At 40.1% G+C, this 12,981-nt stretch overlaps 1 protein-coding gene across 6 annotated transcripts in view; it reads right to left on the bottom strand.

The window, feature by feature from the left end:
* CAB39L (calcium binding protein 39 like) overlaps window positions 1-12,981 on the bottom strand; it is a 67,992-nt gene that overhangs the window by 27,839 nt on the left and 27,172 nt on the right. For 4 of the 6 annotated variants that reach the window (XM_040583877.1, XM_040583873.1, XM_040583875.1 and 1 more), the window contains one exon: window positions 10,450-10,598. In XM_040583877.1, the coding sequence (XP_040439811.1) occupies window positions 10,450-10,551 (102 nt within the window). In that variant the 5' untranslated portion in view covers window positions 10,552-10,598. Of the gene's footprint in view, window positions 1-10,449; window positions 10,599-11,692; window positions 11,732-11,802; window positions 11,996-12,981 lie in introns of those variants that run through there. The other 2 variants (XM_040583876.1, XM_040583878.1) reach the window with 2 other exon arrangements.

The raw sequence follows: 12,981 nt of genomic DNA, 5'->3' as shown, positions 1-12,981 counted from the left end.
ATAGTAAGGCTCCACATCTGCCACCAAGCAAACTAAAATTAGTCCTTCAGCTTTTGCTCCCACCTAGCATATACATTAGTGTGTGCATGTATAGGTATATATTTATGCACATCTGTGCAATGCTTCAAATACCTAATGTAGAGGACAAATCAGGAATTACCTGATGAAGTATCTTGAGCAGAAATCTTACAACAGGAAAATGAAAGAGAAACATGTATAAACACGTAACAGCCTAGCGTCTGTGGCATTCAGCAGGTTTAAATCAGACGTGAACGATAACGTCCCAGTTCCCAAGGGAAACAACCGCTGGTCACAGCATAGCAGCTCTGGCTCACGCTCTCCTCCCAGGTTTGCTCCACTTTGTATAAACGAAGACTCCGTGGAGCAAAGGTGATATTTTTTCCCATGTTTGTGCATGCTTTAAACCCCATCTGCTCCAGCCATGGGGCTGTGGAGGCAATGGTTTCTTCTGGGTCGGGGTACGTTTAATACATGCATGACCCGCAGCAAGTCTGGTTTGATTTTTTGGCAGGGAGTGGGAAGGAAATAAGGGACAGGTTTGAAAGCAAAGCTGAGGATGGTTAAAGATGTTGAAGATAGGACAGCATTTCACATCTATATTGCAAAACCTTTACTTGAAATCAGCCCTTCATTATCTTAGCAGAGCAGGGGAGCAATCACGACACGCAGAGAAAACCCAAGATTCTTTTGTAAAAGCTAACTGGACATTAACGGATGTTCAAAGCTCGATCAGTAATTTCAATCTCTCTCTCTCTCACAAACCGAAAGAAAAAATGTCATGTTCTCAAATACCACCCATCAATCTGCATAAAATAACTGCTTCAGAGAGGTATCTCTCAATTGCTGCTGATCTCCCAACACTTCCAATACTGATTTACATCACCGATTTTATTCACAGTAGTGAATTAAAAAAAAACTAGAAAAAGCCTAGAAATCCTAAAAAGCCATTAAAATCCTACAAACCCAATAAAAGGCCACTTTCACATTGCATCTGCCTTGAAGATTCAAGCATTGATTTTGCACGACAAAGAAATGTTCTCCCCCAGTCTGTCTGTATCTACTCCCAGTTTTCTGCTGGTTGAGTTAGGTCAGCATGAGCAGCATGTAAATGAATATGACTATGTGATAACTTTAACCACAGCAGAAGTCTTGTTTCTTACCATCGCCAGCAGAAGAGCCTATTTTTACCTCAAATGTTAGTGGTATGTCACTAGAGATATCCCACAGAGTACAGATGGGATTAACAACAGGGGTGCTATCTTGGAAACTAAAGCTCTAAATCTTTATAAGAGCTGTGAAAATATTTTCATATCAAAGGAAAAACCCATATATTTTTGGCTTTTCACCCATTCTGCTGGGCAGGGTGCGAATATCTCTGGTATTCTGTGGGTTAAAAAATAATTAATACCTTTCCTTTCAAGTATAAGTACTCCTTTCTGATATGTAGAAAAATCTCTGCAAGACTCCGCTTTAGGTTTCATTCTCCAAAAGGAGGCCAAAAAGTAAAGCACTGCAGGAGAAAATAAAACTACGGAACACCGCAGTGTTGATGGGCACACTTGGGAACCACAGCTGTATTTCTCTAATCATCTGCCATCCCATCCGCTCATCATCTCTGCTTTTCTACACACAATTTACATTTCGTGCTCCACCTCCTCCCCCCTTCATATCCTCTGAATACTCTGTGGTTTGACATTCAACCTGCCACCAAAAGCTATTCCCAGTCAAAACTAAGGCGGCTTTTCAGTGCCTATCCCTCATAATCTATCTGGAGGAAAACCATAATCCTGAACACATATTCTTAAATTAACACCAATTCTAGCCTACACTTTGACATTTCCACTTAATCTTACAGCATTTTTAGAATAATACCCTAAGTACATAAGCACTGTTTCTGGGATGGAAACTTGCTCAAGACACAGGGCGGGAGGGGGGGGGGAAGACATTCCAAGATCCAAAGACCTAAGATGCATCCAAAACAAACAACAAAGCAAATACATTCACTCAAATACATGGAAAATACAAGATGACAGAAACATAGCTACAGAACAGCTTGTCAGAAGCCAGACTCTTTAGGAAAACTAGCAAAAAACCCAATCAAAACCTCAGCAGGACACCCTTCCCCCCAACGATGCCACAAACAGAATTTCAGTGGGGGAAAAAAAAAAAGAAGAAGAAGAGAGAGAGAGAGATTTGCTAGAAACTCAAAGTCTATGAGCTCTGTAATAAAAACTATGACTTCTGTAAATCTATGTATTTTCCATCATTGGCAACAGCAACAATAGCAAAGTGCTGCAACTGTCACTTCAGCAGAAGTTATAGAGCAAAAGAAAAGGTTTTATGAAATATCTAAGCACTTTAAGCCACCTACCTCATTCTTGCAATTAAGCACAATCTTATTTCCAGCAGATTTTCCTTTTACTCTCACAGTTCGAGTCCTTTACACCATGACTGCATTTAAGCCATTAAATTTAGAAGAAGGGGGAAAAGCTGGGGGGTGTGGGGGGGTGTTACACATATTACATACAAATGTTAAAAGTGGGATATGTTGAATTTTGGACAGTTAAAGTTTGCAGACAGGGACAACAAAGCACAAGATGCAAGCTGATCCCCAGCACACACATTAACGTAGTGTTGGTGTTGCTGTCACCGCACAGACATCAGGATCTTGACCTCCAAAACATCCAAACTTGGGAGGATCCAACTCCACCACAGAACACTAAAATTCAGGGTGGGTACATGGGTAAGTCTCAAATGAGCTAGAAGGTTGATGTGCAATAGGTGTGTAAGGGAGGGAAGGTGAGCACAGCCACACACCCCTGCGCAATGAAAGGCAGTTTGTGCAACGTTGGCTATTCCTTCTCTACAAGAAATAACTCTTTATCCACAGAGCATAGTTTATAGTGACCAGCAACCCACAAGAGTTGCTGTGTCCATTCTGAAATACAGTATTTTGTGTAGATGTTGAAATCCAACAAACCTGGGATTACTCTGCTAACTCTACTGGACTAGATGATCAACAATAGCCTCGGAGCTGGAAAACTGACAATGTAGATAAGACAATATAACTTCTCTAAGTTTAATTATAAATGTGTTCAACTTCTCCAGCTTATAAAGTTGATTTTTTTTCAGCATAGATGTGTCTTTCCAAACCTACCAGCAGATTGAGTTGAAGATACTTGTCTCAAGCTTATTTTCCTTGTAGATCAAACAAAGTCTTGTCATTCTTGACTTAACAGGATCTTAACACAAAGGAGCTTACGAAGAAGTTCTTCCTTGAAAGTCTGGATGAAAAAAAATCTTCCCTGAAAGACCTCAAGACTCTCCTCTCCGCAGTCTAACACACACATGGAGACCAGCCGATTTTGATGCAAAAGTCTAGTCTTTATTAAAGAACAGATAACATTACTATGCCTATACTGAAATATCGCCATACAGCAATGTTGATATTCTTTTCCCACAGCACGAATACTGGGTTCTTTAGAACTTGCTTTGCCAGGTCTAGAAGACAATTTCTAAGTTTTATCTATTTTTATTTTTGACTGATATTTAAAGGAAGACCAAAGTGCATGACAGTGTTCTTAGGGCAGTAATTTAGCATTAAGAAATGCTGCAAAACAGTTAAATTTTCTCTATATTTCACAACTATGCAAGAGAGTTCCATAAGGAATGTCTTCGTTTTTTCATTAAGGGATTACAAAGAAATCTTCCAAGTCTTAATTTTTTTCTGTTCTTCTAAAATCTTCCAGGGAGATATTAAAGAGTAGCACAGAAGGCTAAAACAAAGGTCTTATCTGTTGTTCACACAGAAAGCTGAATGTTTATTTCCATAATTACATGGGTTGGGACTTTCCATACTCAAAGCTGTTGGTTTTTTTGCAACACTGCCTGTGCATGATATAGCAAAACAAACAAAGCAGATCTGCTGCTTCAGAGATCAAAACTTCATACAGGCAGTTTTTTTAAAAAAACTGATAGCACAGCACAGAGATAATTTACCAAGACTGCCCAGCTTCAGCAAATTACATTTCTAGCTGTTCCAAGTGGCTTAATAAAAACTACCTCTCTACTTACTAATGCTGCGTTCCCCTCTCCTTAGCTACTTACAGCAATTTCACACTTATCTTAAAAGTGCCTATTAACTGCTTGTGATCCAGACCTATTACGCTTGTCAAAGAGAGAGAGAAAGAGGGATGTCCTGTTATGCAATGTAGATCCATCACATCTCTTTTTACTTGCCTCCAAGGGAGATTACAAAAACCATAAGGGGAAAAGTATCAGGCCTTGAATCATCAACAGTCTGAGCTCCTACACCTGAACTGCAGCTTTTCAAAGGTTTCAGTGGGTTGTCTCTATTTTACCTGTTTCACCAACAGGTTAGAGGTTTCATACATAGGTACATACATAACGGGTCAGAAGGGTGTATTCTTTCTTTTATTCATCCAGGGACTTAATATAACATTTATGACCAACCATAACAGTGAAGAAAAAAACAGATTGCATGAACTTTTTCCACCTATCCAAACTCAGATACCAAACATACCTAAGAAAAATATAGGATGCCTGACATCTGGCAGCCGCATAGCAATCAGGAAATCCTCAATTGTTCTTAAGAATATGGTGATTTGGATCATACAGCTTTTGTTTGTGTACCTAGCGTATTTCCAGGGCAAAAATCTCTTTCTAAACTGTTGCTGTCTTGCACAGCAGCAGACAGCAATACACACAGATGCCTGCCAGCGTGATGTTAAATACTCCGACGTCTGAGTCAGTGAACTGCCAGCACTCCATACTATATATCACAACCAAAAGCATAAAGCTCCTTGCTTTGGCTTTATCTTGTTTAAAATACTCTGTGTGATTCAAACCATTTTTTCTCCTAAAAGAACAGCACCAACGCAACTCACTCTACATGCAACTGCAAGGAGTCCCAAGAACAGCCATTAGCAGAATCTGAATTCAACATCTGTGTAGCTTCAGGATCATCCCAGCTGACTTATTCTCGATTCAATTTAATGAAGAATGTATATATAGGAACAATTTGTGGACGTTTTGGATCAGGAGGCATGAACTCTGTCATTTAGCAAAATATTATGGCCTAGTACTCAAGCAAGCTGGCAAAGACAATTTGGTCAAGCAGACACAACAGGGAAACGCCTTTCAAATAGACAGATGATTAAATGCAAGAGACAAGTTTGCCCCATCTGAACATAAATTCCTTTCCCACTTAATCCTGCACTTAAGACAGAACTCAAAGTTGTAAGGTCCTTAAAAATAATAATTAAAAAGCAATCAGAAGACACAGGTTTTAAACTCTTGGCACCAGCACCTGACAGCATCTGGAGTTTCTCCCATCTCTAGGGCAATAAGAGGCCTTAGCAGAATGGGGAAGCCGAAACATTAAACACTCCACAAAACCCCATGGCGTGCAGAGGTAGAAGGAAGGGGTGCCAAGCCCTTCTTAGCTCATTCCCTCCATTTCAGTGTGTAGCAACGAAGTCAAAGGCAATTTTGCAACTGACTTTGGCAGCTGCAGAATCACACCCATGGGTATTCACATTCACAGTAATCACGCAACCATCCTTCCATGCAAATGTACATCACATCCTCTGCAAGCACCTCACCTCACACACCAGTTCACCGCTTTATCACCGCTATGAGTGAGCAAGGTGGACAGGAGCTGATATCGGCCTCGTTGCTATGTAAAAAAAAGCAGGATCTATTGATACTAATATTTGTTCCAGAAATCTTAAAGTCTGTAGCCTTGATAAAATGCTGCTCTCCTGATCCTTCTGAACAGTACCAAATTTGTTACAGTAGCTGGCAGTGAAACAGAGGACAGATTACAGTGACCTACCCAAACAAGCCATCTCCTTAGATATATTTAAGTGAAAGGGCAGAAGCTAGACACTCAGGTTATTTTAAGTCTAGCTTCGCTGTTTCTGAACACTGACTAAAGGTGCTGCACCCACAGTTCTGCTTGCTAGGAAAACACACAGCACAGTGTCCTGAACCTGCTCTAATTCACTTGGCTTCATCTTCTGCAATAAACCCAAGTCTTGGACCAGCTACACCTGAAACTGCAAATCTTTCAGCCCATCTAGGTCAAGTGCGAAGATGAGGCCAAGTTTCAAACATCCCCAGATCCGTTTGTTGTACTAAATTAAAAACCTGTGACAGTCTGAATGTTTTTGCTGCAGGGTGGATTCAGAAAATGTTACCAAACCTGTAGGCACTGCAGATGGCACTGAGTCACTGGTGCTGCAAGCAAAGGTGTTCAGTTAGCAGCGAGAGGGTGATGTGTTCAAGGACATCCTTCAGTGACACCCTTCAGTGACACCTGCACTGTTTTGTGCTAACCAGACTCAGCGGCTGAATACGAGACTTTGAGAAGTTGGGATGCCACCCCCATTTTTTGTGAGATGGGTCAGGTATCCTTTCTATTAATGTTCTTTTACAACACCCATCAGCAAAAGCCATGGCAGCGAATCAGTAATAAATGGAGCAGTATGACCAGTGTGTCACATGCTGACTGTTCTTCCTCAGGTTCAACAGATACGTCCACTTGATATAAGGATCTCTCCTCTCTTGCTCCCTACTTATGTGCATCCTCCAAACGCTACAGGAAAGAAGGAAGAGAGTCTAAGCTCTAAAGTCTTCATTTCCTAGGTATTAAAATACTCCCCTGCTTTTCTAGTTAATGCCAGAATGGGTATTTCTCATTAAATCCAAGCACAGTTTGGTTCTACACGACTGAGATTAACTTTTTGTGGCATTTATAGAATTCTGTAATAAAATGTAATTAATTGTTCTTCACCGTATCAGAGCCCAAACAGGATGTCAGCAATTTTATGTGCCACAAGCACGCCTTTTTTATTTCAGATGTTGGAAGAGAGGAGGATGGTTGATAAAGAAGGCTTTAGTCCACTTCTCCAGCTCTGATTAAGCCTACTTAAGCTCCCAGTTGCTACACTAGGTTTGTCAGTGCTGAAATACCTTCTTTAAAACAGAAGTGTTTTTTTTTTTAAAAAAATAACAATAAGGTATTAGGAACAGCACTTGAGAGGAAGAGGAGCCACAAGCCACTTCTCTGTGGTCTATTAACCATCAGAATGTAGCTGAGAAAATGGCAAAACTTTAAGCCCACATATATATTCATACAATCAAACAAACAAAAAAATCCACCCATAAAATAAGAACCAATCATTCAAACTTATCCTGTTTTTCCATTGAGTGTGTTTAAAAAGCATTATGGCAACACTACATACATTAATAGTTTAAAGAAAAAAAGACACATGGAGGAACTGGGTCAAATTCAATCCTTATCTAAGACAACAGATGCTAGTGCAGTCAGTTGAGTTCAGTCAAAGTCTGAATGGGTCCTATTCTAAGACTAACAAAAAGCATATTAAGAAAGGGTGCAAACTTCTATGTATTATGTGTGTATATGAAAATGTGACTCAGAAAAGATGTACAATTGCCTCTTTACTTACAAGTGGCTTCTCTGCATCTTATCTATCAAATTGTTTCCTCTCCCCTCTTCCTATCACTCATAAAGTCTAAATTGATCTGCTGAAAAATTCCCTCTACATGTATACTGCATAGCTTGGTAGGAACCATCATTTCTGTATTATTTTAAAACAGCCCCTCAGAGGCACAGATGGTTCCTGTTGAAAGCTGCACAAAGTTGTACTAGAAGCGTCAAGCCTCTCCCTGCCTGACCTCACACCCCCGCAGCTGCCCAGGGCATCTTCATCTCATACTTAAAATTTCTCAACTGGGAAAGGAAACAAGGAGGTTCTCTGCTAGCCCTGCAGTTAATTTAGGTTTTGCCACACTTCTCTGCCAATTCTGGCTGTACTAGCAGCTTTTAGCTGTCTCAGCCCACATACCACATTGGCTGTGCTACAATAACAGTTCAATTGTCACAGGATAAATCTTGTTTAAGAATCTGAGGCCAGTCCTAGTTGGAAGCTATTCTGCATGCAGCAAAATCAGGGATGGTAAGGAGTCACATCCTAGAAGACCTGGGAACCTCAGGTTTATAGGTTTATGGTGAGGCACAACCATGCCCCTCCAGTTCTCGCAGCAGCCAAGAAGCCAGAAACCTGAAAAACCAGAGAGCCCTGACTCCCAAACGTCTGTGTTCACAGGTCCACAGGGTCCAAAACCAGCTCTGGGATACCCAGGGTCTCTGGCTCTTGCAGGAGCCAGACCTCTGGGCCCTTTTATGAAAGTCTGACACATTTCACCACACTTTGGAAATTAAATCAGAGGTAAATTTAAAAACCTCACCAGGTTTACAGCGCTGCACTTTGTTTTTCTTTGCTTCTGTTTTCAGTTAAATTTCTCTGATCATACTCGGGAAAAAACCAAGATGTTATTCAGTAGTATTACTAAGTGAGTAATTCTTAAAAACCCGTGTGCCACTGAAAGTCTCCCCATCGTCTTTTCTTCTCCAATTCAAAATGCAAACACTTGAAAATGTTTTTACTAAGCCCACAAACCAGTACGGATAGTAAGAAATGGGATGAGATTTTTGCAAGAGTTATTTTTCTTGCCATTTTTTAAAGTTTATTGTTGTCACAGTATTGAAGATATTCCTTACATCTACTTCCCTAAACTCAGGAGAATGAATCCAGCTATTTCTTTAATAGGTATTTATTTCAGGACAGCTCAGTACAACCCTTTAGATGAAAGGCAGCATCACTGAGTAGCCTCGCATCTTCCCTTCTGAAGGGACAAAGGCCCTATGTGCTTCCCCTACACTGCAGCGCAAAGTCCTGAGTCAACACACCACGTAAAGTGTATGTGTAAATACTGACAAAAAAAAGGCTGCTTTCTTCACTTTCCACATTGCTGCTCAAGTGACCGCCTTGTCCTCCCTCCCTCCTCTCCCCTAGTCACCCACATTCACCCCAGGAACAGCCTCCATCCTATAGCAATAAAGTATGGCAGAAAATACTGAAAACCAAGCACCTCCTGTAAAATAAGCGTCATCATTAAAATTGCGAGCTGTTTCCATCCGAACATGCTGGGGGAATGCTCCTGTATCTTTTGCTTTGAGAGGAAAACAAACACCAGCTGTTCTGGCTTCTATAAAAAATTTACATTAAGTTCTTGATTTTCTAAGAAGTCTGAATTTCTCCTCCTCTGTTACGGACACCCAAATAAACAAATCAGCTCAAAGCCAAAATCCTCCAAACCACAACCCAGAGGAAGCATGCTGCAAAGCAAACTGCAAAGAAACCCAAGCCTAGAACTTCTGCTCTGAATGCCTTCTTTAATCAGACTCTGAAGGATGAATTCAGCAGGGGAGGGCAGATTCTGTTGGTTTATTTTGTTACTTATTTTAAGTTTTAGTTCAGAGTCAAATTCTCTCAGTGTTTTTCAGTTAACTGAAGGTATTTCAGCATGAGACATCAAATACCAGAGGCCTCCCTGAAATCCGTGTGACTGATCTTACATAATTAACACACTCTGACCTACTTGCTTTGAACCAAAACGTTTCAAGAGGATTTCACTAAGGGCACAATGGCTCCATGCCTACCTTCTGGGTTGGGTTTGTTTTAATACAGGCTCCTGTACAAGGTGGGGGAAGCCCAACATGCACAGGCAAACCATCAGCTGCCTGAAAACTGTGTTGATGTGACTTACCAGCTATTTCTGTTTCCACTGACACTCAGGTTTAACCTAAAATTAGTTTGTTAATTAAAATCATATACTTCTACTACAGTAATAATATAGGGGGCCAGTGTCTCAGATGAAAAAAAAAAAAATTTATGTAAGCACAAATTCTAATTGGGAGCATTTTGTATGCTGGGGTGCATCACTTCCACTGGTCACTGGAAAAGTGGCAAAAGTAACTCAGGTCTGTGTCACAAAGTTAGAGAAGAGCAACAGTATTAGCAAAAACATAGCACTATAACTGGAACACGAGTAGCACAGCTCATTTAGGAAGCACTAGCACCCAGAAAACTGTAAAGGATCGATACACTGAGATCTCTTTTATATACATTTGAATACAGACAGGTTTGCTGTTTTGTGCAAACAATGTTCATCAGAAGTTAAGTTTTGCTCTGTATGTACCCACACATTGTCAGTCTCATTCGGTAGTCTGCTAAAACAATTAACTATATAAGAGTTTTTAAACAGCCTCCCAAGCCATTTCGTTAGATGCATTACTATTTGAAGCAGTGGATCACCCCTCGTTTTGGTTGAGGCTCCTGGTTCTCAACATTTTCTGTTTGACCCCCAGTTCTCCTGCAAAAACCCCCCTATTTCAGCAGAACCATTCAAACACAAAGCTACTTACATGTGCAAGCGCTTGCAGAATCAGAGCAGTGAGTAAATACAATTTTATTCCCTTTATTCTACTCTTTCCCCAGAATAAAAATGTTACTGGTCTTCTACAACATTACCTCATACCTTGTCTGTCTTTTTTTCTTGTTTTTCCAATATGGCCATGTTTTCTTTCAGAATTTTCACAATCTCAGCAGGATTTTTGTGCGATTTACTAAACAAAGGCATGGTTTTTCTTCACCTGGATTTCTTCCTTCAGGATAGAGGAGGACTGCCTTAAATCAAACAAGAAACAAAAATAGCTTTTAAGGTTTATATGAAAATGCAATAAAAACACACAAAGATGTTATGAACAAGAAAAGGTTATGCCTCAGGCATTATATTTTGCTTCAGCTGCTCCGTACAGCAGTAAAAGTTCTCATGTACAGTTATTATATGTTCATCCAGGATTCACAAGCCACCATCAGCACATGGAAAGCAACTACTAGCACCTGCGCAGGAGCTGGATTCTTCCTAAAGCCCCTGACCTACGAGTCAATACTCCAGCAAGTCTACGCCTATGTCCAACATTTTCAGACACCGTGTATCTGGCAGGCTCCACTGGATTTCTGACAGGGGTTTCTGCCAAACTTCACTGGCTTCATCATGATGCACATAACTGTAGACACCAGCATACCAGAAGTGTCCTTTGTTTAGAGCATCGCACGATAAGGCCCCAGCTTCTCTGCCATCGCTCCTTCTCCAGCTGCTTTTCCTTTTCAGACTAAAGCTTCTCAAGAGGAAGCAGTACATGCTATCCCCTAAGTTTGACTGACTTCAAGAATCTGTGGGTCAGATCTCACTTGTGTAAAACATTGCCTGAATTAAATAAGGAACAGAGGATCAGGCCCAAATAGGGACACAAATGTTTTCATGACATTTAAAAGAAAGACTGAACTTTTTAATGAAAATGGATTTGTTTGTTTAATTTAAAACATTCTTCCTCTGTATGGTCAGAAAGGCAAATACCACCATCACTGTATTTATACATGAAAGAAACCAAGTAGCTTAGTTTCTGATCCTACATAGTATTAAGTTGAAAATTGCCATTGTTTTTGCTGAGGATCTGATACAAAGATCTACTGAAGTCAACAGACAGACTACAGATGGGAATATGCTCTGGTTAAGGCAGTACCACTTTCCAGGGGGACTGTAGCACCATTCTGGAAGGCATTCCAGTTTGTATGATAACAAAAAAGAGGTAAAAAAAAAAAGAAAAAAAAAAAGGCATAAATAATCTCAAACTTTCATCCCTTTCCACAACAAAAGACAACCATCACCATTCCCTCCCCACACATTTGCAAGACCAGTTGTGAAAAAAAATACATACACAAACCACTCCAATCTTATTCTTCTTCAACTATTACAACTAAAAAAAAAAAAAGAATAGCTTTATACAAGAGGTTTTAAAGGAGAGAATTAAACAAGCACAACACACACAGTATAAACAAGAAGATCCAGTGGTCCTTCTCCTGCATTGTCGTTACTACTGACATGCTGCAGAATCCATCAGGAAGTATGACCGCATTTGTGCCATACATCAATGTGTTACTAATCCCCAAATATCCTATGGAATTAATACCCAGATTAGATATACATTCTATTACAATTTTAAATAGCAACCATATAAAACAGCCAAGTACAAAATTCAAACCACAGAGGAATCCTTTAAAATATTAATAATCATAAATATACACAGACTCTGTCCTAATGTCTATCAAAAACAATTCAAAATATTTTTGCAGATTATCTTTACAAGAACAGTTTCTATGACACACACAAAATATTTCTAAATGCCTTATTTAAATCAAAAGTTCCTTTATTGTGTCCAGAATAGGTGTATTTGTATATAGCTTCTCATTTGTCGCTTTGTCAGTTCTATGGGAATATTTTCATGTTCAGCGTCTGAAAGTTCACCACTTTCAGACTTCCATTTTCAAGCTTCCCATGGTTCAGTTCAAACTCATTTTTATTTCTGCAGTTTTGGCTACGTAACCTTCACTCCTTGGCTGAGCTCTCAACCGCAGAGTCCTGCTCCCATGGAGCTCGCAACTGCAAGCTTTGACAGCACCATCCAGCTAGCAACGGAGCAGATTCACACCTCAACCTGACAATGTGCAAGACTGAAGACTGGGTATACTAACAACTCCCTCATTTGGGCACACTCAGCTACATACAAGCACCAGAAAAGACTGGGATGGCAGTATTATACAATAAATTTGTTTAAATGCTGCTAGGAAGCGCCAAGCACCCTGTAAGCTTGGACATGTTGCTATTAGTAGATTAATAATTCATAACACACTTTGAAAAGGACCTGATTCTGCATGGTTTTATTATCTGTGAAGACATGGCGTGAGGATGTGAAGATGCAAGAGAGAAAGAGTCTGAGAGCAGGAGCTTAACAGACGTGTTGTATTTCAGACAAGAAGTATTTTTATCCAAGGCAGGGTAGATTTTTTCAGATTGCTGAAGCCATGCCTTTATCTTCCCCTTTTAGAAGTCTCCACACAAGGAAAAGCAAAGGGAGAGAGAATTTGATTTTTAAATGGAAGTACTCATGAGCTGGAGGTTCTGAGACTTTTAAAAAATGAAGCCCACATTTCTAACTGAAATGTTGAC

The sequence above is a fragment of the Falco naumanni genome, chromosome 2 (genome assembly GCF_017639655.2).
Source record: "Falco naumanni isolate bFalNau1 chromosome 2, bFalNau1.pat, whole genome shotgun sequence".
Lineage (NCBI taxonomy): Eukaryota > Metazoa > Chordata > Aves > Falconiformes > Falconidae > Falco > Falco naumanni.
The sequence above is the reverse complement of the archived record's forward strand: the minus strand, read 5'-3'. Positions and strand labels throughout refer to the sequence as shown.